Source organism: Nerophis ophidion, linkage group LG18 (genome assembly GCF_033978795.1).
Source record: "Nerophis ophidion isolate RoL-2023_Sa linkage group LG18, RoL_Noph_v1.0, whole genome shotgun sequence".
Taxonomy (NCBI): Eukaryota; Metazoa; Chordata; class Actinopteri; order Syngnathiformes; family Syngnathidae; genus Nerophis; species Nerophis ophidion.
In genome coordinates this window covers 14,636,644-14,663,527 of record NC_084628.1, presented here as the reverse complement: position 1 = coordinate 14,663,527, position 26,884 = coordinate 14,636,644, and the positions used below count along the sequence as shown (strand labels likewise).

Here is a 26,884-nt window from a genome sequence, read left to right as displayed (position 1 = left end):
CCCTGGTATAAAGGATAACGCATCTTGGAAGTTGTCTTGATACAACTTATTTTAAGTTTGTTTTAAAATTACTGTATGATGTAGTAAATCGACTCTGCATAACTTAGCATGAATATATGCCTTTCAATAAATCTGAATATGGTCTATCGCATCATTTCAGAATCAATTCAGACTATGAAACTAATGAAAGCCTCATCATTTTTTTTCAGGTAATTTCCAAACGTGCATTCAAGAGAGTGTGTTTTGAAGATTGAAAATGTCCTGACCAGATATCTAGATCCCTAGATTGATTGTTGTCAAATATTCTTTGTCACATTGTGTACTTTTGTGTCCAATAAAGATTTGATTAATTTATGATGGTTCAGGTGTAGTTCAATACAACAGAGCCCCACAGCAAACTGGATTCCAGTTAATTGAAAAAAACAAAACTAGATATTGTTCAGATAAGTTACATTCAAGAACTTGCACACACAGCAATGACGTCCGCATTTTCCGCGCATGTGTACTAGGTCGCGTTGCGACGGCTGATGGAGGGGGGGAGGGGGTCTTAAAGGCCTACTGAAACCCACTACTACCCACCACGCAGTCTGATAGTTTATACATCAATGATAAAATATTAAAATTGCAACACATGCCTTTTAAGTTTACTAAATTACAATTTTAAATTTCCCGGGAGTTTCGTCTTGGAAACGTCGTGTAATGATGACGTGAACGCAAGACATCACGGGTTTTTAGGAAGTATGAGCGCTACGCACACACACAGCTAAAAGTCGTCTGCTTTAACGGCATAATTATACAGTTTTTTAGACATCTGTGTTGCTGAATCTTTTGCAATTTGTTCAATTAATATTGGAGAAGTCAAAGTAGAAAGATGTGGTTGGGAAGCTTTAGCCTTTAGCCACGAAAACACACGGTGATTCCTTGTTTAAAATTCCTGGAGGTGAAACTTTCCTATGGACCAGATCGCGGTCAAGCCAACATGGATCCCGACCGAATGTCAACCAGCAGGTTTCGGTGAGAAAATTGTGGTTAAAAAGTCAGTTCTTACTGGAGAAAAGCTGAGCTTGTGCCGTCCATAGCTGCCATCGACTCCCCTGAGACACTGCGCGTCAAAACACCCGTGGACGTACACTTACGACTATCAGGTACTGTTAAACTCACTAAAACACTAGCAACACAATAGAAAGATAAGGGATTTCCCAGAATTAACTTAGTAAATGTGTCTAAAAACATCGGAATCCGTCCCAATGCAATCGCGTTTTTTGGGGGGTTTCTTCTAGTCCATCGCTATCAATATCCTCAAACACGAATCTTTCATCCTCGCTCAAATTAATGGGGAAATTGTTGTTTTCTCGGTCCGAATAGCACTTTTTGTTGGAGGCTCCCATTAAAAACAATGTGAATATGTGAGGAGCCCCCACACATGACCGCGCTCTGATCCATAGGAAAGTTTCACCTCCAGGAATTTTAAACAAGGAATCACCTTGTGTTTGTGTGGCTAAAGGCTAAAGCTTCCCAACTCCATCTTTCTACTGGGACTTCTCCAATATTAATTGAACAAATTGCAAAAGATTCAGCAACACAGATGTCTAAAAAATAATTATGCCGTTGTGACGTCATCGTCTGCGACTTCCGGTAGAGGCAGGGCTTTTCTCTTAGCACCGAAAGTTGCAAACTTTTTCGTGGATGTTCTCTACTAAATCCTTTTAGCAAATATATGGCAATATCGCAAAATGATCAAGTATGACACATAGAATGGACCTGCTATCCCCGTTTAAATAAGAAAATGTCATTTCAGTAGGGCTTTAAACGACCATTGTGTGTGTGTGTGGACAAGGATAAGGTTAGGTGGGATTTACCCTGGATAACCTTAGCAGACTTAGTGTAAACAGGACCTAAAGCTAGGCCGCACAGTATTTGTTTACAGAGTAGATGTGCGACCATGCACAACTCTCAAAGCCACTTACTTAATGTGTATACCGTGTGGGAATTTGGTACACCTCGCTTATGCACTGGAAAATCTGATTACTAATACATGTAAGTGCAAACAAGATGCCAGGTCCCACGATAGGTGAGGACTGTACCTGCATGTTTGTGCATTGGAGCATCGTTAAAGGCACACTCCTGTTCCGGTGCAGGTGTCCCGGCTCTGTGCTGGCCCAGGAAGTTGTTGCCTGACACGCCGTATTGGACAAGACAGTAACATGGAACATTTAGAGGAGGACGAAGAGGCCCGGCTTGCCAGCTGTGATAATGATGTATAATTTAATTGAAGGCTACGCTTTCTATCCTCTGTAGGACTCAAACTGCTCCTCAATCCATTATTCAGGCTAATGGTGACCCTGAAATAGCAAAAAAAAAAAAAAGCTTCTTATCTCTTTAATGTTTCATTGGAAAGAGCAAAGAGAGGTGAGGTGCGAGAAGGTTGGGTCACAGAGAAGCTTACTTTTTTTTTCCCGAGTTACCCATTCTGACCACAACGACGTCATCATCCCGGCAACAGTCGGGCGTTGACGCCGAAACGCTCGGTGCCATTCGTGAGGAAGATAATAAGGATTTAGCCGAATTTACACACATGGCTCCCAGCTTAAAGGCATTCCTGTGTGCACACGTTTAAAAATACTCACATCTAAATTTTTTAGGGCCGAACTTGTACCGCGTCACTATCATCATCTCCGGGCGAAACGCATGTGAGGCGAAAATATAGAGCAGAGTCAGGCATCCATGCATAAGCAATTCCGTAAAGACGGTATTCACGTGTGATAGAGCGCAGCCTCGGTTTCGCCGAGTCAACGAATTAGAGGTTGGCGGGTGTTAAAAAAAAAACGCTCCATCGCCGAGGGGTTGTCATATTTGCAGAGCGGCGTCTCCCACGTGGGATGGTGCTAAAGTAACATTTCCTCTGCAATTAGTCAACAGATTCGTTAGATGACGCGTGGCTGGAATGTGGCAACTAAGTGATGGGATGTGGATTGGTTATTTTACATCTCGAGTCTGTTCAATAAAATAAGTTATTGAAATGGATCATATTCACACAGTACATGCATCCATTAGGAACAGTTTTAATTAATAATCACAGGTTGAAATGGAACTTAAGTAATACTTTGGAACCGGGGTCAGGAACCTTTTTGGCTGAGAGAGCCAAGAAAGCCAAATATTTAAAAATGTATTTCTGTAAGAGCCATATTACATATTTTTTAACACTGAACACAGCTAAAAGCATGCATTTTTAAGTAAGACGAACATTTCTAGAGTATAATAGGTCTCTTATTCTATGGAATAACATTGTTATTCTGAAGCTAACTGTGGAAGGGGCGTGGCCTGCGGGCCTGCAGCGAAGCAGGGTGTGCCAGGACCGGCCTCCAAATCAGCGACAGGTGCGTAGAAGGCCCACCTGGGCTTTGTTATCTAATCACCTGTTGCTCTGTTATAAGCAGCAGCCAGCAGGAGAGACCGAGTTGGAACTGGAGCCAGAGCACGAGCGAGAACGAAAGAGACAAAGACAATAGCTGTAAAGCCACTGCGAGACTTATTGAAAAATAAAACAATATTATATGGGGCGGTATAGCTCGGTTGGTAGAGCGGCCGTGCCAGCAACTTGAGGGTTGCAGGTTCGATCCCCGCTTCTGTCATCCTAGTCACTGCCGTTGTGTCCTTGGGCAAGACACTTTACCCACCTGCTCCCAGTGCCACCCACACCGGTTTAAATGTAAAAATTAGATATTGGGTTTCACTATGTAAAGCGCTTTGAGTCACTAGAGAAAAAGCGCTATATAAATATAATTCACTTCACTTCACAATATTATAACCCTGAAACAGGTGGTGCTCTGAAGAACCCCCTGGAGGGCAAGCCCCACACTAACCAATAATAAATGAATTACTTCTGAATATTAACGCAACTTCTTGAACATATAAAAGCATGAGAATGTTTAGTATTTTGAACGTTATTTTTAAGACAGTGATTACAAGTGGAATTATTCATTACTTATCGTGTCAAGCAATGTCAACTCAGATTTATCCGAGAGCCAGATGCAGTCATCAAAAGAGCCACATCTGGCTCGTGAGCCATGGGTTCCCTACCCCTGCTTTAGAATGACACCAAGGAGTGAGAGTACGCTAAAACCACAGAAATGGACCAGAATCAACATGTCCTTCTAATATTGTGGAGCAATTGGATGCTGAATTATTAACTGTGCTTTGAAATGAAAATATAGGTATGTAAATCTATTTTTAGCTGTGTTCACTCGGGAGGGTTTTGAAAGGTCCGTGGTGTAGAAGTTATATAACAAGCATCAACGGCAACAATACAACCGACAATACGTGATCAATTATTCATTTTAGCAGCAGAAGCATGAATGCCAATTGTGAGGATCACAAGCAATATATTGCATGGTAGCCAAATGTATCTAAATCATACATTTATTTTTGTATTATACAACATTTGGCACTTTTTAATCCTCTATTTATTCATTGATTTATAAACTTGACCTTATTCATTTTAGCTACTAGATCCTTCCAGTACTTACTTTTATTTCTTAACTTACTTTTTTTTTCTATTTTTATATTTTTATTTTCTTTCATCTATACATGGCCATCCATCGATCTACCATTCATTCACTGATCTATCCATTTGTCTACCTACCCAACATTCAAGTATCTTGACATCCATCATCCACTTATCTACCTACTCATTCATCCATCATTGATTGATTGACTGAAACTTTTATTAGTAGATTACAAAGGAAGAGAACACATTATATGAAACAGTACAGTTTACACCAGTGGTCTCCAAACTACGGCCAGCGTTCGAGATCTGGCCCGCGGGAAGTCCCAAGTTAATTTATTTTTTCAAAATCTGTCTTTTCTAATCCATTTTCTACCGCTTGTTACTCTCAGAGTCTCCTAGACGCTCAAGCAAATCACATTGTCTAAAAATGCATTTTCCTATATATATAAATAAACAGCCCGACCCCCGGCCAAATTATTTTAACCAAATGTGGCCCCCGGGTCAAAAAGTTTGGGGACCCCTGGTTTACACAGTTCAGTACATATTCTGTACAATTGACCACTAAATGGTAACACCCAAATAAGTTTTTCAACTTGTTTAAGTCGGGGTCCACGTTAATCAATTCATATCTATCTATCTATTTATCTATCTATCTATCTATCTATCTCAGGGCAGTCAAATGTGCGGCACACGGGTTGGATCAGGCCCGCAAACAGGTTTTATCCGGCCCACGGGATGAGTTTGCCAAGTATAAAAATTAGACAATATTTTTTGATGAAAGAGACTGCTGTTCTAAATGTGTCCCCTCGATGTCGCAATAGCAGTTGTTTGTATATTTGTAGATAATGCTACATATGTAAAAAAAATCAAATAAAACGCATGATGTTTGTGCACCAGTCGAGGAAAATGATCAAACTACATAAATAACATCCTGTAATCTGATTTTGATATTATTTTGATATTTATTTTTGACTTGACTGATGAACATCATCACATAATTTATTCAGAAAGTATAAATAACAACAAATAAAGATAGAATACTATTAACCGCAACATGTAAGTGTAAAAAAAAACAACAACATTATGATTTGTACATTTTCAGAATGTGCTTGTTCTATTTTTAAACAAAGAAAACAATCTGAATTTTTGTCTTTATTTCTAAGTTATCGTGCTGTGATTTTATCAGTCCAGCCCACTTGGGAGTAGATTTTTCTGCACGTGGCCCCCCGTCTAAATAGAGTTTGACACCTCTGATGTACAGTCAAGAAAATAAGTATTTGAACACCCTGCTATTTTGCAAGTTCTCCCACTTAGAAATCATGGAGGGGTCTGAAATGTTCATGGAAGGTGCATGTCCACTGTATGAGAGATAACCTAAAAAGAAAAATCCAGAAATCACAATCTATGATTTTTAACAATTGAATATTAGTATTTGAACACCTGTCTATCAGCTAGAATTCTGACTCTCAAAGACCTGTTAATCCGCCTTTAAAAGTCCTCCTCCTGTATGATCCTGAATCAGATGCATAAAGGCAACCGTCGACCCCATACAATCAGTAAAACCCAAACATTCAGCATGGCTAAGAGCAAAGAGCTGTCCAAAGACACTAGAGACAAAATTGTACAACTCCACAAGGATGGAAAGGGCTCTGGAGAAATTGCCAAGCAGCTTGGTGAAAAAAGGTCCACTGTTGGAGCATCCATCCATCCATCCATCATCTTGCGCTTATCCGAGGTCGGGTCGCGGGGGCTACAGCCTAAGCAGGGAAACCCAGACTTCCCTCTCCCCAGCCACTTCGTCTAGCTCTTCCCGGGGGGGATCCCGAGGCGTTCCCAGGCCAGCCGGGAGACATAGTCTCCCCAACGTGTCCTGGGTCTTCCCCGTGGCCTCCTACCGGTTGGTCGTGCCCTAAACACCTCCCTAGGGAGGCGTTCGGGTGGCATCCTGACCAGATGCCCGGACCACCTCATCTGGCTCCTCTCGATGTGAAGGAGCAGCGGCTTTACTTTGAGTTCCTCCCAGATGGCAGAACTTCTCACCCTATCTCTAAGGGAGAGCCCCGCCACACGGCGGAGGAAACTCATTTCGGCCGCTTGTACCCGTGATCTTATCCTTTCGGTCATGACCCAAAGCTCATGACCATAGGTGAGGATGGGAACGTAGATCGACCGGTAAATTGAGAGCTTTGCCTACCGGCTCAGCTCCCTCTTCACCACAACGGATCGGTACAACGTCCGCATTACTGAAGACGCAGCACCGATCCGCCTGTCGATCTCACGATCCACTCTTCCCTCACTCGTGAACAAGACTCCTAGGTACTTGAACTCCTCCACTTGGGGCAGGGTCTCCTCCCCAACCCGGAGATGGCATTCCACCCTTTTCCGGGCGAGAACCATGGACTCGGACTTGGAGGTGCTGATTCTCATTCCGGTCGCTTCACACTCGGCTGCGAACCGATCCAGCGAGAGCTGAAGATTCCGGTCAGATGAAGCCATCAGGACCACATCATCTGCAAAAAGCAGAGACCTAATCCTGCGGCTACCAAACCAGAACCCCTCAACGCCTTGACTGCGCCTAGAAATTCTGTCCATAAAAGTTATGAACAGAATCGGTGACAAAGGACAGACTTGGCGGAGTCCAACCCTCACTTGAAATGTGTTCGAATTACTGCCGGCAATGCGGACCAAGCTCTGACACTGATCGTACACTGTTGGAGCAATCATTAGAAAATGGAAGAAGATAAACATGACGGTCAATCTCAATGGGAGTGGAGCCCCATGCAAGATATAACTTGGTGGGGTCTCAATGATGCTAAGAAAGGTGAGGAATCAGCCCAGGACTACACGGCAGGACTCGGTCAATGACCTGAAAAGAGCTGGGACCACTGTTTCCATGGTCACTGTTGGTAATACACTAAGACGTCACGGTTTGAAATCACGGATGGCACGGAAGGTTCCCCTGCTTAAACCAGCACATGTTGAGGCCCGTCTTAAGTTTGTCAATGACCATTTGGATGATCCAGAGGAGTCATGGGAGAAAGTTTTGTGGACAGATGAGACCAAAATTTACCTTTTTGGTCATAATTCCACTACACGTGTTTGGAGGAAGAAGAATGATGCGTACCATTCCAAGAAAACCATCCCTACTGTGAAGCATGGGGGTGGTAGCATCATGCTTTTGGGGTGTTTTTCTGCTCATGGGGACAGGACAACTGTACAGTATTAAGGAGAGGATGACTACAGCCATGTATCGTGAGATTTTGGCCAAAACCTCCTTCTCTCAGTCAGATCATTGAAGATGAGTCGTGGCTGGATCTTCCAACATGACAATGAGGCAAAGCACACAGCCAGGATAACCAAAAAGTGACTTTGTAAGAACCATATCAAGGTTCCGGAGTGGCCTCGCCAGTCTCCAGACCTAAATCCAATTGAAAATCTTTGGAGGGAGCTGAATGTCTGTGTTACTCAGCGACAGCCCAGAAACCTGACTTATCTAGAGAAGATCTGTGTGGAGGAGTGGGCCAAAATCCCTCCTGCAGTCTGTGCAAACCTTGTGAAGAACTAGAGGAAACGTTTGACCTCTGTAATTGCAAACAAAGGCTACTCTACCAAATATTAATGTTGGTGTTCAAATACTTATTTTCAGTTTATCACACAAATTAATTATTAAAAAAATCATTGGTTGTGATTTTTGGATTTTTCTTTTTAGGTTATCTCTCATACAGTGAAAATCGTGAACATTTCCAGACCCCTCAATGATTTCTAAGTGGGAGAACTTGCAAAAAGCAGGGTGTTCAAATACTTCACTGTATCGGATGCATCATCCATGTTGCTGCTACTTGATCTTAGCCCTGCTTTTGATACCGTCCTTAATAACCTTTTATTAGAATGTATCAAAACACGTATCGGTATGTAAGATTTCAGCTTTTCTTGGTTTAACTCCTATCTTACTGACAGTATGTTAAGGTAACTTGCGAAATTCCACAGGGTTCGATTCTTGGTCCTGCACTTATCAGTATCTATATGCTGCCGCTAGGTGACATCATACGCAAACAAGGTGTTAGATGACACCCAACTCTACATGCCCCTAAAGCTGACCAACACGGCAGATTATAGTCAACTGGAGGTGTGTCATAATGAAATTAAACAATGGATGTCCAGCAACTTTTTGCATGTTAACGCTAAGAAAACTGAAATGCTCATTATCCGCCCTGCTAGTTAATAAAACCACCATAACATTTGACAACAAAACGATTATACAAAGCAACTCGGTAAAGAATCTCGGTATTCTCTCCGACCCAACTCTCTTACTTGAGTCACGCATTAAGTGTGTTACTAAAACAGCCTTCTTTCTTCTCCGTAGTATCGCTAAAATGTGTTCCATTTTGTCCACCACCGACGCTGAGATCATTATTCTGCGGTCCATTCCAGGGTTTCACTTCGTTCCCGTCGGGTTGAAGTCCGAGCAAGTATACATAGACCTTGGATTCACCTTGGGTTCATCTTGATACAGCTGGTAATGAGGATATGTAATATGTTTAAGTTTAATAAGAAAATACTCATCAGCAACTAGCTTGACACATACAAATAAACAAATATCTAAAAATTATTCAATTCAGGGGCGGCGTGGAAAAAATGGCTGACTCCTCAGGAAATGATTGAAAACTACCGATTCAGGCAAACATGGCAACTCAGACATTATAATTCATAATCATTCCCTTCGTCCTTGAATATGTGGTGATAGCAGCTCGCCAACGCTCCGACGTCTACTGCACGACAAACCAATCCTGTTACCGCCGTATACTGTATGTAATAACGCCCACTCTTTCCAGCCGCTAAACAAGACATGTATTTTTCAAAAGGGTGTAGGCGTGCAACGTGTGAGAAGCATGTGCGGCGACACTCAAACAAAGGCTAATTGGCCAAATTGGATTCAGGTAGGAAATCTTTCTCGCCTTTTTTCCCCATGCACATTACAAGACAGAAGTGTTAGCATTCGTCAACCTGTAATTATGCTTTTTTTTTGTTTGTTTTGTTTTAAAGCACACAAATGTGTTCACGTGTCACAAAACAAACAGCAGTCACGGTGTGTCAGCAAAGCGTCACAGGAGTGTGAGTGATTTTAGCCTTGCATCCACAACAGCCGTCAATGCGCCACCTACCCCGAGACAAGAGTCAAAACAAATTAATTAAAACTAAAGACAGTAATTTCATTTTTCTGTCAGGCTGCTGCCCTCATTAGTTTTGGTAGAGCATTTCAACCCCTGTGGCCAGCTCCACTGCACTGCTACGCCCTGGACCCAACTGGAATTATGTGCATCGGGACTGCAGGGTGGGGGGTTTTGTATATTCAGACAAGATGACAGAACCTGAAAACTTAATAATCATCGACTTTATTACAAACCCCGTTTCCATATGAGTTGGGAAATTGTGTGAGATGTAAATATAAACGGAATAAAATGATTTGCAAATAATTTTCAACCCATATTCAGTTGAATATGCTACAAAGACAACATATTAGATGTTCAAACTGATAAACATCCATCCATCCATCCATTTTCTACTGCTTATTCCCTTTCGGGGTCGTGGAGGGCGCTGGAGCCTATCTCAGGTAAAATCGGGCGGAAGGCGGGGTACACCCTGGACAAGTCGCCACCTCATCACAGGACCAACACAGATACACAGACAACATTCACACTCACATTCACACACTAGGGCCAATTTAGTGTTGACAATCATCCTATCCCCAGGTGCATGTCTTTGGAAGTGGGAGGAAGCCGGAGTACCCGGAGGGAACCCACGCATTCTTTTTATTTTTTATTTTTTTGCAAATAATCATTAAGTTTAGAATTTGATGCCAGCAACACGTGACAAAGAAGTTGGGAAAGTGGCGGTAAATACTGATAAAGTTGAGGAATGCTCATCAAACACTTATTTGGAATATCCCACAGGTGTGCAGGCTAATTGGAACAGGTGGGTGCCATGGTGAGGTATAAAAACAACTTCCCAAAACATGCTCAGTGTTTCACAAGAAAGGATGGGGCGAGGTACACCCCTTTGTCCACAACTGCGTGAGCAAATAGTCAAACAGTTTAAGAACAACGTTTCTCAAAGTGCAATTGCAAGAAATTTAGGGATTTCACCATCTACGGTCCATAATATCATCAAAAAGTTCAGAGAATCTGTTGAATCACTCCACGTATGCGGCATGGCCAGAAACCAACATTGAATGATCGTGACCTTCGATTCCTCAGACGGCACTGTATGAAAAACCGACATCAATCTCTAAGGATATCACCACATGGGCTCAGGAACACTTCAGAAAACCACCGTCACTAAATAGAGTTTGTCGCTACATCTGTAACTGCAAGTTAAAGCTCTACTATGCAAAGCAAACGCCATGTATCAACAACATCCAGAAACGCCGCCGGTTTCTCTGGGCCTGAGATCATCTAAGATGGACTGATGCAAAGTGGAAAAGTGTTCTGTGGTCTGACGAGTCCACATTTCAAATTGTTTTTGGAAATATTAGACATCGTGTCATCCGGATCAAAGGGGAAGCGAGCCATCCAGACGGTTATCGACGCAAAAGTTCAAAAGCCAGCATCTGTGATGGTATGGGGGTGCATTAGTGCCCAAAGCGTGGGTAACTTACACATCTGTGAAGGCACCATTAATGCTGAAAGGTACATACAGGTTTTGGAACAACATATGCTGCCATCTAAGCCATACTTGCCAACCCTCCCGGAATTTCCGGGAGACTCCCGAAATTCAGCGCCTCTCCCGAAAACCTCCCGGGACAAATTTTTCTCCTGGAATTCAGGCGGAGCTGGAGGCCACGCCCCCTCCAGCTCCAAGCGGACCTGAGTGACGTGTCGACAATCTGTTTTCATGTTCGCTTTCCCACAGTATAAAGAGCGTGTCTGCCCAATGACGTTATAACTGTAGAATAATCGAGGGCGAGTTCTTGGTTTCTTATGTGGGTTTATTGTTGAGCAGTTTCATTAAAGTCCTCCCAGCCCGGTAATAACACACAACAACAGCAGTCACATTTTCGTCTACCGTAAAGCAGTTTGTCTGCCGTAAGCTCCACTGTTGTGAACTTGTGACACTCTTAAACAGGACAATACTGCCATCTACTGTACATAGAATAGAATATAATGTAGAATAGAATGTACTTTATTTAATTCAGCACCACAATTCGCTCACAATAAACAACGGTAATAATAGATAATATAATATGTATAATATATTATGTATATAATATATGAATACTATAAATTATTCTACATTTAAGTGCAGTCAAGGAACATATGCATTATACAGTCTGATGGCTGTCGGTATGAAGGCCCTCCTGTGTCGTTCGTTCCGTGTTACATTTTGGGAGTCTGAGCCTTCCACTGAACGTGCTCATTCTCTCCACAAGGTCCGAGTATAGTGGGTGGGAAGTGTTGTCCATAATGGCTAGGAGTTTTCCTAGACTTTTTCTCTGCCAGACAGTCTAGCTGTGGTTAGAAAAATTGTGACGGATAATAGAACAAAGATGGACATTTCAACCCTTAACTCAACAATGAGTAGATGAGTGTTATGTGCGTGTATATGTGTAAATAAATAAACACTGAAATTCAAGTATTTATCTTATTTATTTATGTGTGTATATATATATATATATATATATATATATATATAAAATGTTTGACTCTTAGCCACGCCCCCAACCACGCCCCCCACGATCCACCCCCGACCACTGGGCTGTACATCAAGCAAGATGGGAAGGAATTCCACCTAAAAAGCTTCAAAATTTGGTCTCCTCAGTTCCCAAACGTTTACTGAGTGTTGTTAAAAGGAAAGGCCATGTAACACAGTGGTAAAAATGCTCCTGTGCCAACTTGGGTTGCAGCCATTATTTTCTAAGTTAATGATTATTTGCAAAAAAAAGTTACAACATCACATATCTTGTCTATTCAATTGAGTATAAGTTGAAAAGGATTTGCAAATAATTGTTTTCTGGTTTTATTTACGAATTACACAACGTGCCAGCTTCACTGTTTTGGGTTTTGTACAACCCAGATTTGAACCATTACTTTCAGCAATCCTCCAAACAAAGTAACAAACGGTGGCATACAACTTGGTGTGTCTATCCATGGCAGCCAACACCAGTGAATCCTCCTCTTCCTTTTCAGTATATTAATACATACCCGATACTCCCATCCCAGGTGTCACATACAGTATGTCCAGCTGTGGGAGAGACTGAGATGTGGGGGGGGGGACTTAGAGTTGTTATTGCTGCACAAGTTCCTGCCTGCCTCAGCAAAGCCAGGCTGTTCAATAAAAGACTCTCAGAGGTCCAGCGCGAGTGGGCTCGCAATACGACCAAGTCCATTTCCCCGGCCCGGCTAACAGGTAGTCAAGGGGCTACTTGCTTTTTCCTGTAGGAGGGCAATACGCATATGAGGAGAATCTAAGACCCAACCTGCATAGCCAGTGAGACAATCTGAAAAGACAAGGTGTGTTGCAAAGTGAACACAGATGGTAACCCAAAACAAAACACTTTATTCATGGATGTATTATTTGATATGCCAAAACACTTTGCAGTCTTTTATTTAGCTGCTAGTATTGAAAATTGTTCCCTCATCATTCCCTAAATAACAACCTTTCAGTATCTACCAAAAATGATTGCATCTACCAAAATGATTGCCTCAACCAAATCCTTTCAAGCGTTCAGATTCCTTCTTGTAAAAAATAAGTTGATTGCCTCCATCTATTTGTAGACCAGCAGCTGTGATTTTCCACAGCTTTTAGAAACGATACGATGTGATCCGGAAAGCAATTTATGAGAAAGAATAAAACATATAAATCCCTGTGGCTATTTGGAATGTTTTCCAAAATAAAAATTATAGGAATTCAAACTGAGTCAGAACGATTCTTCACTCTGAAAACAAAGAATGTTTAAAAGATAGCAAGATAAACATTCAGAGCATTCACACTTGTCACATTTGCTTCCCTAAAATGAACGCGTTTGCTATGCTAGTACGGTTAGTTGGGTCAAGTGTAAACGTGATCATCCGAACCCGAGTGTGCGCCGAACAAGTCACGGCCCCTCCTTGCAAGGGAACTCTGGTGCGGTTCAGTTAATTTCAGCTCAAATCTTAGCTCCACACACACCGAATACACGAAGCAGTGCTTCAATGTGAGCACAAACCTTGCAGAAATTACAAATATGTAAAGGAAAATAGTATTTATCTCTAAGTTCTAATGTGAGGCAGCACGGTGGACCAGAGGTTAGTGTATGTGCCTCACAATACGAAGGTCCTGAGTTGTCCTGGGTTCAATCCCGGGCTCGGGATCTTTCTGTGTGGAGTTTGCAAGTTCTCCCCGTGACTGCGTGGGTTCCCTCCGGGTACTCCGGCTTCCTCCCACTTCCAAAAAGATGCACCTGGAAATAGGTTGATTGGCAACACTAAATTGGCCCTAGTAGAGTGTGAATGTTGTCTGTCTATCTGTGTTGGCCTTGTGATGAGGTGGCAACTTGTCCAGGGTGTACGCCGCCTTCTGCCCGAATGCACCGGAGATAGGCTCCAGCGACCCCGAACCGGACAAGCGGTAGAAAATGGATGGATGGAAATTTATATGTGTTAAAATTTTCAGATATTGTGTTTTTAAAAACAATGGAGATTATGTTTCTGGGATGAGGTTGTGACTTGTCCAGGCTATACCGCGCCCACCGCCCGGATGCAGTGGTGATAGGCTCCACCGACCCCCCGCGACTCCAAAAGGGACAAGCGGTAGGAAATGGATGAATGGATGGATGGAAATTATGTTTTGAGTAAAGAACAACAGCCTTCCGGCTTGTATTCTTAGGTTATTTAAATTTAGAGGAGAAAATCATAATTTATTTCTGAAATATGTAAAGTAGGAATGAATATAAAATACAAATGTATTTCAGTTCTAGGAATTAAATGGTGGAACAAGCTCAGTAAGGAGTTTGTAGACATGTAGTTCGTAGTTAAGGCAAAATAATAGAAAATTATAAAATTTCCCATTGATTTTTTTAACGTTGATGTTGTAGGTAATCTTATTTTCAGTGAGTGTATAGGATAGGCAAATATAAGCCTTGGCTTCAGTCTATGCCTTATCGGTCATTATTTGTATTTTCTTTGTATGTGTGTGTATGTGTATGATTGTTAAATATGTATAATCTGTACTGTTAAATTGATCACACAAAATGGTTGATTATATGACCGAATTAAACTCATTTCATTCATTCAATATGTTATCAGTGCGGAAGTCTCTTTGTCAATGACAATAGTGTTCCTTAAAAGTATATTTTAGAAACTTTTCATAAAATCTAAACTGGTAGAAATAACCGACATATTCAACCCAGCAGATGACAATTTGGTTAGGGCTATTTGAGTTACGTCGTGAAAGCTTCCCAATCAAGTCTTTACTTTATGCATACAGTCGTTCAACACATCGTGTTTCAAGAATTGAGGCTTCACTACATTATGCATTTTATTTAAACATTTTTAAGCAAATTTTAAATATTTTGGGCCTGAATTAAGGGTTCAATTACAGTGCAGTATTTCTTATTTTCTATTATTATGTTCTGGCGATCAATAAAGATATTCACCAAGCGGTACAATGCTAACTACATCTATCAATAACACATCTCTGCATTGGTGAGAGTTAAGAGCAGCCTCAGAAACCTCGGGGTTGTGTTTGATCAGTCAATGTCTTTGGAGGGCCACTGTCATCAACTGACCAAAAATTGTTCTTATCATCTCAGAAATATTTCTAAAGTGAGACATTTGTTTTTAAAATTGGATCTCAAAATGATCATTCACGCGTTCATTTTGTCTCGCAATGATTATTGCAATTCTCTTTTCACTCTCTTAAACAAGTCAATGCTAAAGAGTAGGGGTGTGGGAAAAAATTGTTTTGAATACGATACGCGATTCTCACGTTGCGCGATTCAGAATCGATTCTCATTTTTAAAGAAATCGATTAAAAAAATGTACATGTATATTTTATTTTTTTATTTATTTTTTTAATCAATCCAACAAATCAATACACAACAATACCATAACAATGCAATCCAATTCCAAAACCAAACCTGACCCAGCAACACTCAGAACTGCAATAAACAGAGCAATTGAGAGGAGACCCAAACACGACACAGAACAAACCAAAAGTTATGAAACAAAAATGAATGTTATCAACAACAGTATCAATTTTAGTTATAATTTCAGCATAGCAGTGATTAAAAATCCCTCACTGACATTATCATTAGACATTTATAAAAATTAAAATAAAAAGAAGAATAGTGTCACAGTGGCTTACACTTGCATCGCATCTCATAAGCTTGACAACACACTGTGTCCAATGTTTTCACAAAGATAAAATAGGTCATATTTTTCGTTCGTTTAACAGTTAAAACAAATCTACATTATTGCAATCAGTTGATAAAACATTGTCCTTTACAATTATAAAATCTTTTTACAAAAATCTACTACTCTGCTAGCATGTCAGCAGACTGGGGTAGATCCTGCTGAAATCCTATGTATTGAATGAATACAGAATCATTTTGAATCGGAAAAATATCGTTTTTGAATCGAGGATCGCGTTGAATTGAAAAAAATCGTTATATAATCGAATCGAGACCCCAAGAATCGATATTGAATCGAATCGTGGGACACCCAAAGAATCGCAGCCCTACTAAAGAGACTTCAGACGGTACAAAATGCGGCTGCAAGACTTTTGACCGGTGCACCTAGAACAGCCCATATCACCCCCGTTCTATCCAGTCTTCATTGGCTTCCACATAAAATCCGCATTGAGTTCAAGATTTTAGTCCTGACATTCCGTGCGTTGCATTGTGGGGCCCTTCAGTACATCACTGATTTGCTATGCCTTTACTCCTCAGGGCACAGCCTCCGATCTTCAGGCCAGGGTCTTCTAAAGATCTCAAAACCTCGTTTTAAAACCCGTGGAGACCAGGCATTCCAGGCAAGAGCTGCTAGACTCTGGAACAATTTGCACCAGTCCTTCCGTGATCTTGACTGTGTTGAAACTTTTAAGAAACATTTGAAAATGTCTCTTTTTAGTAAAGCTTTTAGTTAATGCATGTCAGGCTTCTCCCAGACAGTTTGGGTATGTTTTAGTTTTTCCTCAGTGGTTGTCTCTAATTCCTGTCAGCGCTCGAATTGATCCTGTTAGCTGTTAGCTATTTCCAGTTTTTCTGTTTTCTGGTTCCTGTTCCTAGTTTGTTTGTTTTCCTTTATTGTGGACATTAAATGAAGTATTCCTGCACTTCTCTGCATCTTGGGGTTCGTCACCAACCACTTGTGACAATGCACCTTTTAACTATCATTTTTAATCCACTTTGTATCCTTTTTATGATGCTGCCCCTGTTGTTTTATATGAAATGTTGTTTTACTTCACCTATGTTTTGTACAGCGCTTTGTGATTTTATCTGTGAAAAGCGCTTTATAAATAAAATGTACTTACTTACTTAGGTGTGAGCAATGTCAAAAGAAACAACGCAAAACATACAAGAACTAAATGGGCATCGGGCCGCCACTTAAAGGCCTACTGAAATGAGATTTTCTTATTTAAACGGGGATAGCAGGTCCATTCTTTGTGTCATACTTGATCATTTTGCGATATTGCCATATTTTTGCTGAAAGGATTTAGTAGAGAACATCCACGATAAAGTTTGCAACTTTTGGTCGCTAATAAAAAAGCCTTGCCTTTACCGGAAGTAGCAGACGATGTGCGCTTGACGTCACGGGTTGTAGGCTCCTCACATCCTCACATTGTTTATAATCATAGCCTCCAGCAGTAAGAGCTATACGGAACGAGAAAGCGACAATTTCCCCATTAATTTGAGTGAGGATGAACGATTCGTGGATGAGGAAAGTTAGAGTGAATAACTAAAATTTAAAAAAGCGAGGGCTCCGGGCGGTGGCAGTGAGAGCGTTTCAGATGTTATTAAACACATTTACTAGGATATTTCTGGAAAATCCCTTATCTGCTTATTCTGTTAATAGCATTTTAGTCAGATTATAAAGTCATACCTCAAAGTCGGAGGGCTGCTGTGAACGCCAGTGTCCCTGAGAGAAGCCGAGGAGCCAAGATCACAGCTGCCTTTTTGACAGCTACAGGAGGAGGTCCCATAATGCACTGAAGTCTCCGGTAAGAGCCGACTTAATATGACAATTTTCCCATCCAAAAACTTGCTGTTTGACGTAGAGAAACATGCTCACTTGACCGCTCTGTGTTAAAAGTTCACAACAAACAAAGAAACACCAGTTGTGTTTCGGTGCTAAAGACAGCTGCAATCCACCGCTTTCCACCAACAGCATTCTTCTTTATAGTCTCCATTATTAATTGAACAAATTGCAAAAGATTCAGCAACACAGATGTCCAAAATACCATGTAGTTATGCGATGAAAAAGTGGTGCTGGGCTAATATGTCCGCTACAACCCGAGACGTCACAAACACGTGTCATCATTCGCGTCATCATTCCGCAACATTTTCAACAAGAAACTCCGCGGGAAATTTAAAATTGTAATTTAGTAAACTAAAAAGGCCGTATTGGCATGTGTTGCAATGTTAATATTTCATCATTGATATATAAACTATCAGACTGCGTGGTGGGTAGTAGTGGGTTTCAGTAGGCCTTTAATGTTATCAGCTCTCAACGGTTTTCCAGGCAATGCCAAGTGGAGATGAACTCTACTGATGCACTTCCGTTTTTGACATCATCAGCTCCACATGACTTTAGTGAGCCTTTGGCATGAGCAAAGAGTAGTAACAACGCGCAGTGCAAACTCGCGGAATGCTAACAGCACGGCTAATGGTTGTAGCTCTGACTGTCAAGTTCCGACAGAAAAACTAACTTCAGCACATGAAAGCCCAATACTAACTTAAAAGAATCACACCGTGTGACAGAGTATGTTCAAGTAGTGGACGTGTTATAGTGGCCGGGAGACGGCCATTGCGATGACGCTTGGTGGTTACTGGTGTGTACTGTAATCTACTGTAGAGCACACTCAAGGCTACAATATTGGGTAAAATTTGTTTAAAGGTGACTATATGGGTGTTTTTCATGTATAGATAGCCCTTAATATAGTGAAAAAAACAAACAAACAAACAAACAAAAAAATGTGTTTTGAAGGTCATGAACAATTGTGTTATGCTCAGACTATGAAATTGTTCAATTTATTAATAAATAACCCTGCTTCGCGGGAAATGATTTACCACGGTCAGGCTTGGAACTTCAGAGCAGATAAACAAGAGACTTTACTGCACAGTCCCATCTTCGAATTAGACTAACTGTATCGCTCCAAAAGGGAAATTGTTCTGCACAGAAGCTCAGTTACAAAGGATAGAAAGGGTAAGGATGGAAAGAACAATGCAAGTCTTAAATAGAGTAAAATGTACCATAGTAACAATATAAAATGTAACATAAGTAATATTTATATATTATATATACAGTATGTTATATATTCTGATATATTATATTATATTGTTATATAATAAATACATGAACCGTATTTTTCGGGTTATAAGTCGCTCCGGAGTATACGTAGCACCGGCCGAAAATGCATGATAAAGAAAGGAAAAAAAACATACATACGTCACACTGGAGTATAAGTCGCATTTTGGGGGGAAATTTATTTGATAAAATCCAACACCAAGAATAGACATTTGAAAGGCAATTTAAAATAAATAAAGAATAGTGAACAACAGGCTGAATAAGTGTACGTTATATGACGCATAAACGACCAACTGAGAAGGTGCCTGGTATGTTAACGTAACATATTATGGTAAGAGTACTTCAAATAACTATAACATATAGAACATGCTATACGTTTACCAAACAATCTGTCACTCCTAATCGATAAATCCGATGAAATCTTCTTCCTCGATGTCGCTTCTAAACAACTCTACCAACTCCAAAGGTATGCGCCGCTTCCTCTTTTCGTTTTCTGCTACATATTTCAGAACGTCCAGCTTGTAATCTGCAGTTCATGATCTCCTTTTTGGTACCATTTTTGTTCAGCCCTTCTCAGTTTTTATAGGTTACCGCCAACGATGAAATGATTAATTTTAATAGCTACGGCAGTAGCATATAGCAGTTAGCATCCCATGACCCACAATTCAGTTCTGCCATGACCCTCCCCGCCGAATTCTTATTGGTTGACGTGTGTGTGACGATTATTGACATTTTCTTCGTCTCTTCCGCGAATGAGAGAAATCATATTTTTTGATATTGTGTAATCTGCAGCACATGATTTCCTTTTCGGTGCCATTTTTGTTCAGCCCTTCTCAGTTTTTATATGTTACCGCTGACATTTTCTTCGTCTCTTCCGTGAATGAGATAAATAATATTATCTGATATTTTACGGTAATGTGTTAATAATTTCCCACATAAGTCGCTTCGGATTCTATATCGCACCCCCGGCCAAACTATGAAAAAAATAAATGATAAATAAATGATAAATGGGTTGTACTTGTATAGCGCTTTTCTACCTTCAAGGTACTCAAAGCGCTTTGACACTACTTCCACATTCACCCATTCACACACACATTCACACACTGATGGAGGGAGCTGCCATGCAAGGCGCTAACCAGCACCCATCAGGAGCAAGGGTGAAGTGTCTTGCTCAGGACACAACGGACGTGACGAGGTTGGTACTAGGTGGGGATTGAACCAGCGACCCTCGGGTTGCGCACGGCCACTCTACCACTGTGCCACGCCGTCCTTGAAAAAACTGCGATTTATAGTACGAAAAATATGGTACAATATTACAGTATATGTAACAGCTGCAGCAAAAAAAAAGGGAGCGTAACATAGAGAGTAGATCCAACAGAAAATATACATTATAAACAGAGAGATATCATAGGAATAAATATAAATATATAATCATTTCCTATGTATTTCCAATGCATTTATTTGTGGCGGCACACCACAGATAGATTTGGTGCTACCTGTTCGCCCAAGCTCATAAAAAAATATAAAAAAAGAAGCAAAAAAATCAAGTTAATTTACATTTCATATGTTTTACTTGTGATGTTTGGAGCTGATTTTTTTGTCTCTCCCTCAGCTTCCACAAAAACGACATGCACATGTGTCACGGCCAATTATGCAAATAAATTGGTGCCATCTAGTCCCCCCGGCAACCTAAGCCAACTACACCAAAGTGCCGTAACCACAAGTGTAAACTCAGCCTTAGTAGATAACAAGCATCCAAGAAAAAATAAAAAGCAGAAAAACAATGGAGGGAGATGAATTCCGAGTAAGGTGTGACAACATATAATGTGGTCACGCTGGTGGGGGTCACTGCCCTCTATTTCACCAGAGGCCAGGAACACAGTAGCTGCAAGTTCACACTGCGACTGCTTTTGCCCTTGCTTTGGATTCATTTGTTGTCCCAAACACTTCCATCCATCATCGCTTATAATTGCCTGATAATTCATAGCTAATCCGACACACACAAACTTCATTTTCAGCTCTTTTTGTGTGAATGGCCTCCGTCTCATTGATTGTTTGCGTGACCCACTTCTTATGCTAATTATGACAATTAATGCAGCATATGAACACAAAGTGGGAGGAAAAAGTGGACATGAAAAGGAAATTTCCTTCATGAAAGCAACACTGCGGCGCATATAACAGTCGTCTCATTAAGGGCTGAACTTCAGTGAAACATCTAAGACAGTGGTTCTTAACCTGGGTTCGATCGAATCAGAGGGGTTCGGTGAGTCGGCCTCAGGGGTTCGGTGGAGGTCAAAACACACCGAACTCATCGTGTAAATACAAACTTCTCCCTATAGGCGTATTATGGATACGGCAACAGCTGACTGATTTGCAGGTGTGTAATTTGTTTAGCAAATTAATAATTCAAAATTAAAATTATTAATTTGTTTTTTACCGGAAAAGGGTGGAGTGCCATCTCCGGGTTGGGGAGGAGACCCTGCCCCAAGTGGAGGAGTTCAACATACCTAAGAGTCTTGTTCACGAGTGGGGGAAGAGTGGATCGTGAGATCGACAGGCGGATCGGTGCGGCGTCTTCAGTAATGCGGACGTTGTATCGATCCGTTGTGGTGAAGAAGGAGCTGAACCGGAAGGCAAAGCTCTCAATTTACCGGTCGATCTACGTTCCCATCCTCACCTATGGTCATGAGCTTTGGGTCATGACCGAAAGGATAAGATCACGGGTACAAGCGGCCGAAATGAGGGTGGCGGGGCTCTCCCTTAGAGATAGGGTGAGAAGCTCTGCCATCCGGGAGGAACTCAAAGTAAAACCGCTGCTCCTCAACATTGAGAGGAGCCAGATGAGGTAGCTCGGGTATCTGGTCAGGATGCCACCTGAACGCCTCCCTAGGGAGGTGTTTAGGGCACGTCCAACCGGTAGGAGGCCACGGGGAAGACCCAGGACACGTTGGGAAGACTATGTCTCCCGGCTGGACGAAGTGGCTGGGGAGAGGGAAGTCTGGGCTTCCCTGCTTAGGCTGCTGCCCCCGCGACCCGACCTCGGATAAGCGGAAGATGATGGATGTTTTGAGTTGGTGTTGTTGTTCGAACAAGGTGATGTTCATGCACGGTTCATTTTGTGCACCAGTAAAAAAAAAACATGGTAAAACATTAGTATGGGAAACATATTCACCATTAATTAGTTGCTTATTAACATGCAAATTAGTAACATATTGGCTCTTAACCAGTCATTATTAAGTACTTATTAATGCCTTACTCGGCATTATAACCCTAACCCTCTAACCCTAGCCAAATAACTCCAAATTAGGTCTTTATTACTTAGAATATGTTCCCATAGTGTCCAAATGACTCTAAATTAAGTATTTCTTACTTAGAATAAGTTCCCCATACTGAAGTGTTACCAAAAACATATAACTTTGTCTTGAATTTGAAAAAAAAAACTTTTTATTTTTCACTAAAAAAGGGTTCGGTGAATGCGCATTAAAAAATGGAGGGGTTCGGTACCTACAACAAGGTTAAGAACCACTGATCTAAGAGGTGTAGAGCGTTTGGACCCCAAAAAAAATCATTAACTGGTGGTGACTATGCTTCTTTGAAGACACCCAGCGTCCCACTGAGGGGGGCTCACCATGCCAGCAGGCGACAACGCTGCCTTCTTGCGGAGCAGCAGCACCGAGATTCGAGGTTACTTTAATCCGACAAAGGGGATTAAATTCTACAGAGAGACGAGGACCGCTCCTACGGAGGAGCGTGGCTGAGTCATTAAGACTCCACTGGTGATCTTAGCCTTTGAACTATGAGAAGAACCAGGTGGACTAAACTAAGTGAAACTATGACGGGGGTTACTTCATCGTGCATGGAGATGCTTCACAAGTTGCCGAAGTACAGAAAGAGTTGACTTAAATCACAGTGCATGACATCAGCGGTCATCCAAAAGTGCCAAGAGAGCAACGCCAGTCAGAAACATTCCAATGTTATGGTCTCTTACCTCCCTTGTTCCATCTCCCCTTAGTCCGTGCCAGGCAGGTGGGTTGCGGGCAGCCGGACAGCGCGGCGAGAAACAAAATAAGTTCAAACGTAGAAAGAAATCCAGACTTTGCCCTGGAAAACATGTCCAAGAGTTTCTGGCGGCCAAGTCGCTCCTCTCACATGGCCGTGCTTCCTCCTGGAGGGTGGTGGCGGCGGCTGTGGCGCGCGGAAAGCCTCTCGTGGGCTGTCATCCGTCACGCTGGGTGTCAGCAGTGGGTCTCCAGCGCGACCATGCTGATGCTGATGCTGCTGCTGCGTGATGCCCACCGGCCCGCTTCACTGACGCTGGTGCTCGGGGCGAAGCTTCATCCCTGCCTGCTGTGGAGCTCAGCCCCGCCTGAGCTTAGGGGAAGTGGGAACGGGGAGCGTACGGCTTGCCACGCGACGACTCAGATACGCTCAGCACAGTGCATTGGAACTCGCCGCTCTCTCTCTCTCTCACACACACACACACTCCCTCTCTTTCCACCACGCCGTCGCTTACCGCCGTTGATGCCGACGCCGCTGCTGAAGCTGGAATATTTCCTCCCCTCGCTCAATCAGTGTTTCAGAGGAAATTCATTCCTCAGCACTCTGGTAGAAGCAGCGGCCACCTTTCTGCACTCCAGGAACGAGAAGTGATGATGTGAGGTAAACACTGGGGAGGGAAAGAAAAGCTTGTTTTAACAACCTTGACTGGCAAAAGTGTGACATATCAATTGCATCACCCCCCCTGGCGATGTAAAGGATTAAGCCTAACTGGGGGTAAGAAGGATAAGCCAAAGAGACAAACTGGCTCGCTTTGTAGGGATAGTGGGAGGCACGAGTGTTTAAATGAGGGTTCCCCAAACTGGCCACTAGTCCGGTACTCGAGTTTATTTAATATTATTTGTAAGTATCAAATAGCTCAAATTAGTCAAAAAAATGTTTTATAATTTAAATAAGATGTGTTTTTTTTTCAGGCAAATTGATGCACTTTTGTTTACCTTAGCTTACTGAAATTAGATGTTCTTATTCAAACGGGAATAGCAGGTCCATTCTATGTGTCATACTTGATCATTTCGCAATATTCCAATATTTTTGCTGAAAGGATTTAGTAGAGAACATCGATGATAAAGTTAGCAGTTTTTGGTCACTAATAGAAAAGCCCTGCCTTTACCGGAAGTATGTGCGCGTGCCGTCACGAGTTGCAGAGCTCCACACATATTCACATTGTTTATAATGGGAGCCACCAGCAGTAAGAGCAATTCGGACCGAGAAAGCGACAATTTCCCCATTAATTTGAGCAAGGATGAAAGATTCGTGAATTAGGATATTGATAATGAAGGACTAGAAAAAAAAAAAAAAAGGGACGGCTCTGGGCGGCGGCGTTGTGAGCGTTTGAAGTGAATTATATATATATATATACATATAGCGCTTTTCTCTAATGACTCAATGCGCTTTACATAGTGAAACCCAATATCTAAGTTACATTTAAACCAGTTTCAGATGTAATTAGACACATTTACTAGGATAATTCTGGAAGATCCCTTATCTGCTTATTGTTTTAATAGTGTTTTAGTGAAATTTTAAAGATTGTAAAGGCATACCTCGAGGTCGGATGGCTGCGGTGAACACGCAGTGTCTCGGAGAGAAGCCGAGGAGCCAAGCTCACAGCTGCCTTTTTTGACAGCTGCTGCAGGACGACGAATAATCCACTGATGTCTCCGGTAAGATATATCTCACAATTTCCCCATCCAAAAACATGCTGGTTGACGTAGAGAAAACATGTTCGCTTGACCGCTCCGCTTCACAACAAACAAAGAAACACCGGCTGTGTCTCAGTGCTAAAGACAGCTGCAATCCACCGATTTCCACCAACAGCATTGTTCTTTATAGTCTCCATTATTAAATGAACAGATTGCAAAAGATTCAGCAACACAGATGTCCAAAATACTGTGTGATTGTGCGATTAAAGCAGATGAATTTTAGCCGCTAGTGGTGCAGCGCTAATATTTCCTGACAGTCCGTGACGTCACGCGTACGCGTCATCATTCCGCGACGTTTTCAACAAGAAACTGGCGGGAAATTTAAAATTGTAATTTAGTAAACTAAAAAGGCCGTATTGGCATGTGTTGCAATGTTAATATTTCATCATTGATATATAAACTATCAGACTGCGTGGTCGGTAGTAGTGGGTTTCAGTAGGCCTTCAAGCAGAGGTGTATTTAAAATAATTAAACGGACAAATAATACTATCTATATAGACGACGTGGCTTAGTTGGGAGAGTGGTCGTGACAGCAACCTGAGGGTTCCTGGTTAAATATACACCTTCTACCGACCTTGTCACGTCCGTTTTGTCCTTGAGCAAGACACTTCACCCTTGCTCCTGATGGGTCCTGGTTAGCGCCTTGCATGGCAGCTCCCGCCATCAGTGTGTGTGAATGTGGAAATAATGGCAAAGCGCTTTGAGTACCTTGAAGGTAGAAAAGAGCGATACAAGTATTACCCATTTACCATTTATGGTAGCGGCTGAGAGTGGGGACGAACAAAATGTCTTCCTGAAGGGGGTCGTAACAGAACATTTTTGAGAAGCACTAAATGAAACATGCACATGCCACGACTTAATGAAAATATTACTTTATTCAACCTTTTTCGTTTCCCCATAGTCATCAAGAAGACTTAAAGTTAAAGTACCAATGATTGTCACACACACACTAGGTGTGGTGAAATGTGTCCTCTGCATTTGACCATCACCCTTGATCACCCCCTGGGAGGTGAGGGGAGCAGTGGGCAACAGCGGTGCCGCGCCCGGGAATCATTTTTGGTGATTTAACCCCCAATTCCAACCCTTGATGCTGAGTGCCAAATGGGTCCCATTTTTTTATAGTCTTTGGTATGACTCGGCCGGGGTTTGAACTCCCAACCTACCGATCCCAGGGCGGACACTCTAACAACTAGGCCACTGAGTAGGGAGAAGCTCCACTAAAACGTGACCTAATGTTCATATAAGTACATCCACCTCGCTGTGACATCAGAACGTAGCCAGTCTGCAAAATCCCGCCAACAGAGGCATCCAAAAACTGCGTGCAAACACACGCCCAAAAGCATCAACCTTATGATTCGACGCTTTGAGATAATTTAGCTCAAGTATCTAAAATTGTAACAACATTTTTAAGTCAGAAAAGACAACATTGATCATCCATTTCCAAAAAAAAATGTAATGCATGTGTAGAAAGGCGGAACCGGCGAACGAGCAGCGGGGCAGGGCACGCTGAAGCCCTGCCCAAGATGGCGGCAAGGAGGCGGAGAATGCGGCTGAGCGGAGAGGCGGGGCGTGCCGGGAGCGACGCTACGAGCGAGATCAGGTGCGTGGCTCGCACACAGGGAAACGATCAACATATCGCCTCACACTGTATAAAAGGGGAGAAGGAGGAGAGATCGGGGCAGAAGGGGTTGGAGAGTCCACAGCAGTGGCTGGAGAACCTGAGTACCGTGAGCGACAGAGAGCAAGGTGAAGACAGCGACAAAGAGAGCGAGGAGGGAGCAGGAGAGAAGGAGCTGAAAAGCGACCCAACCGCAGACAAGCTTGTGTTATTGAAAGAATAAACAAGAGTCAAACCTGCTAAGCAATGTCCTTCCTGAGTGGTCCATGGAATCCGCACAACGACAGCAAGCGACTTCCACAGTATGTTTTAAACTCCCTGCAATGTTAATTTTGAACCTGAGTTGGACCTTCAGAGGGACCTCCATTGACGACGATGCTGGTCAATCTCAAATTTCTGCAAATTTCCCACAAATTGTCCTATTGTAAATGGTGTCAAGCGAAGAGTGTAGTAAGCGTAAAATAAATAAACAAAGGTATATCTGTTTGTGTAAGCTCATTCT

General features: G+C 42.1%; 1 protein-coding gene across 2 annotated transcripts in view; it reads right to left on the bottom strand.

Annotated features, from left to right (window-relative positions):
• Window positions 1-26,884, bottom strand: part of robo2 (roundabout, axon guidance receptor, homolog 2 (Drosophila)) — a 1,004,723-nt gene that overhangs the window by 865,258 nt on the left and 112,581 nt on the right. The window contains exon 4 of one of the 2 annotated variants that reach the window (XM_061877321.1): window positions 23,522-23,674. Coding sequence is in view for 1 of the 2 variants with exons in the window: in XM_061877317.1 (XP_061733301.1) it covers window positions 22,997-23,120 (124 nt within the window). In the remaining variant the exon portion in view is untranslated. Of the gene's footprint in view, window positions 1-22,996; window positions 23,452-23,521; window positions 23,675-26,884 lie in introns of those variants that run through there. The other variant, XM_061877317.1, reaches the window with a different exon arrangement.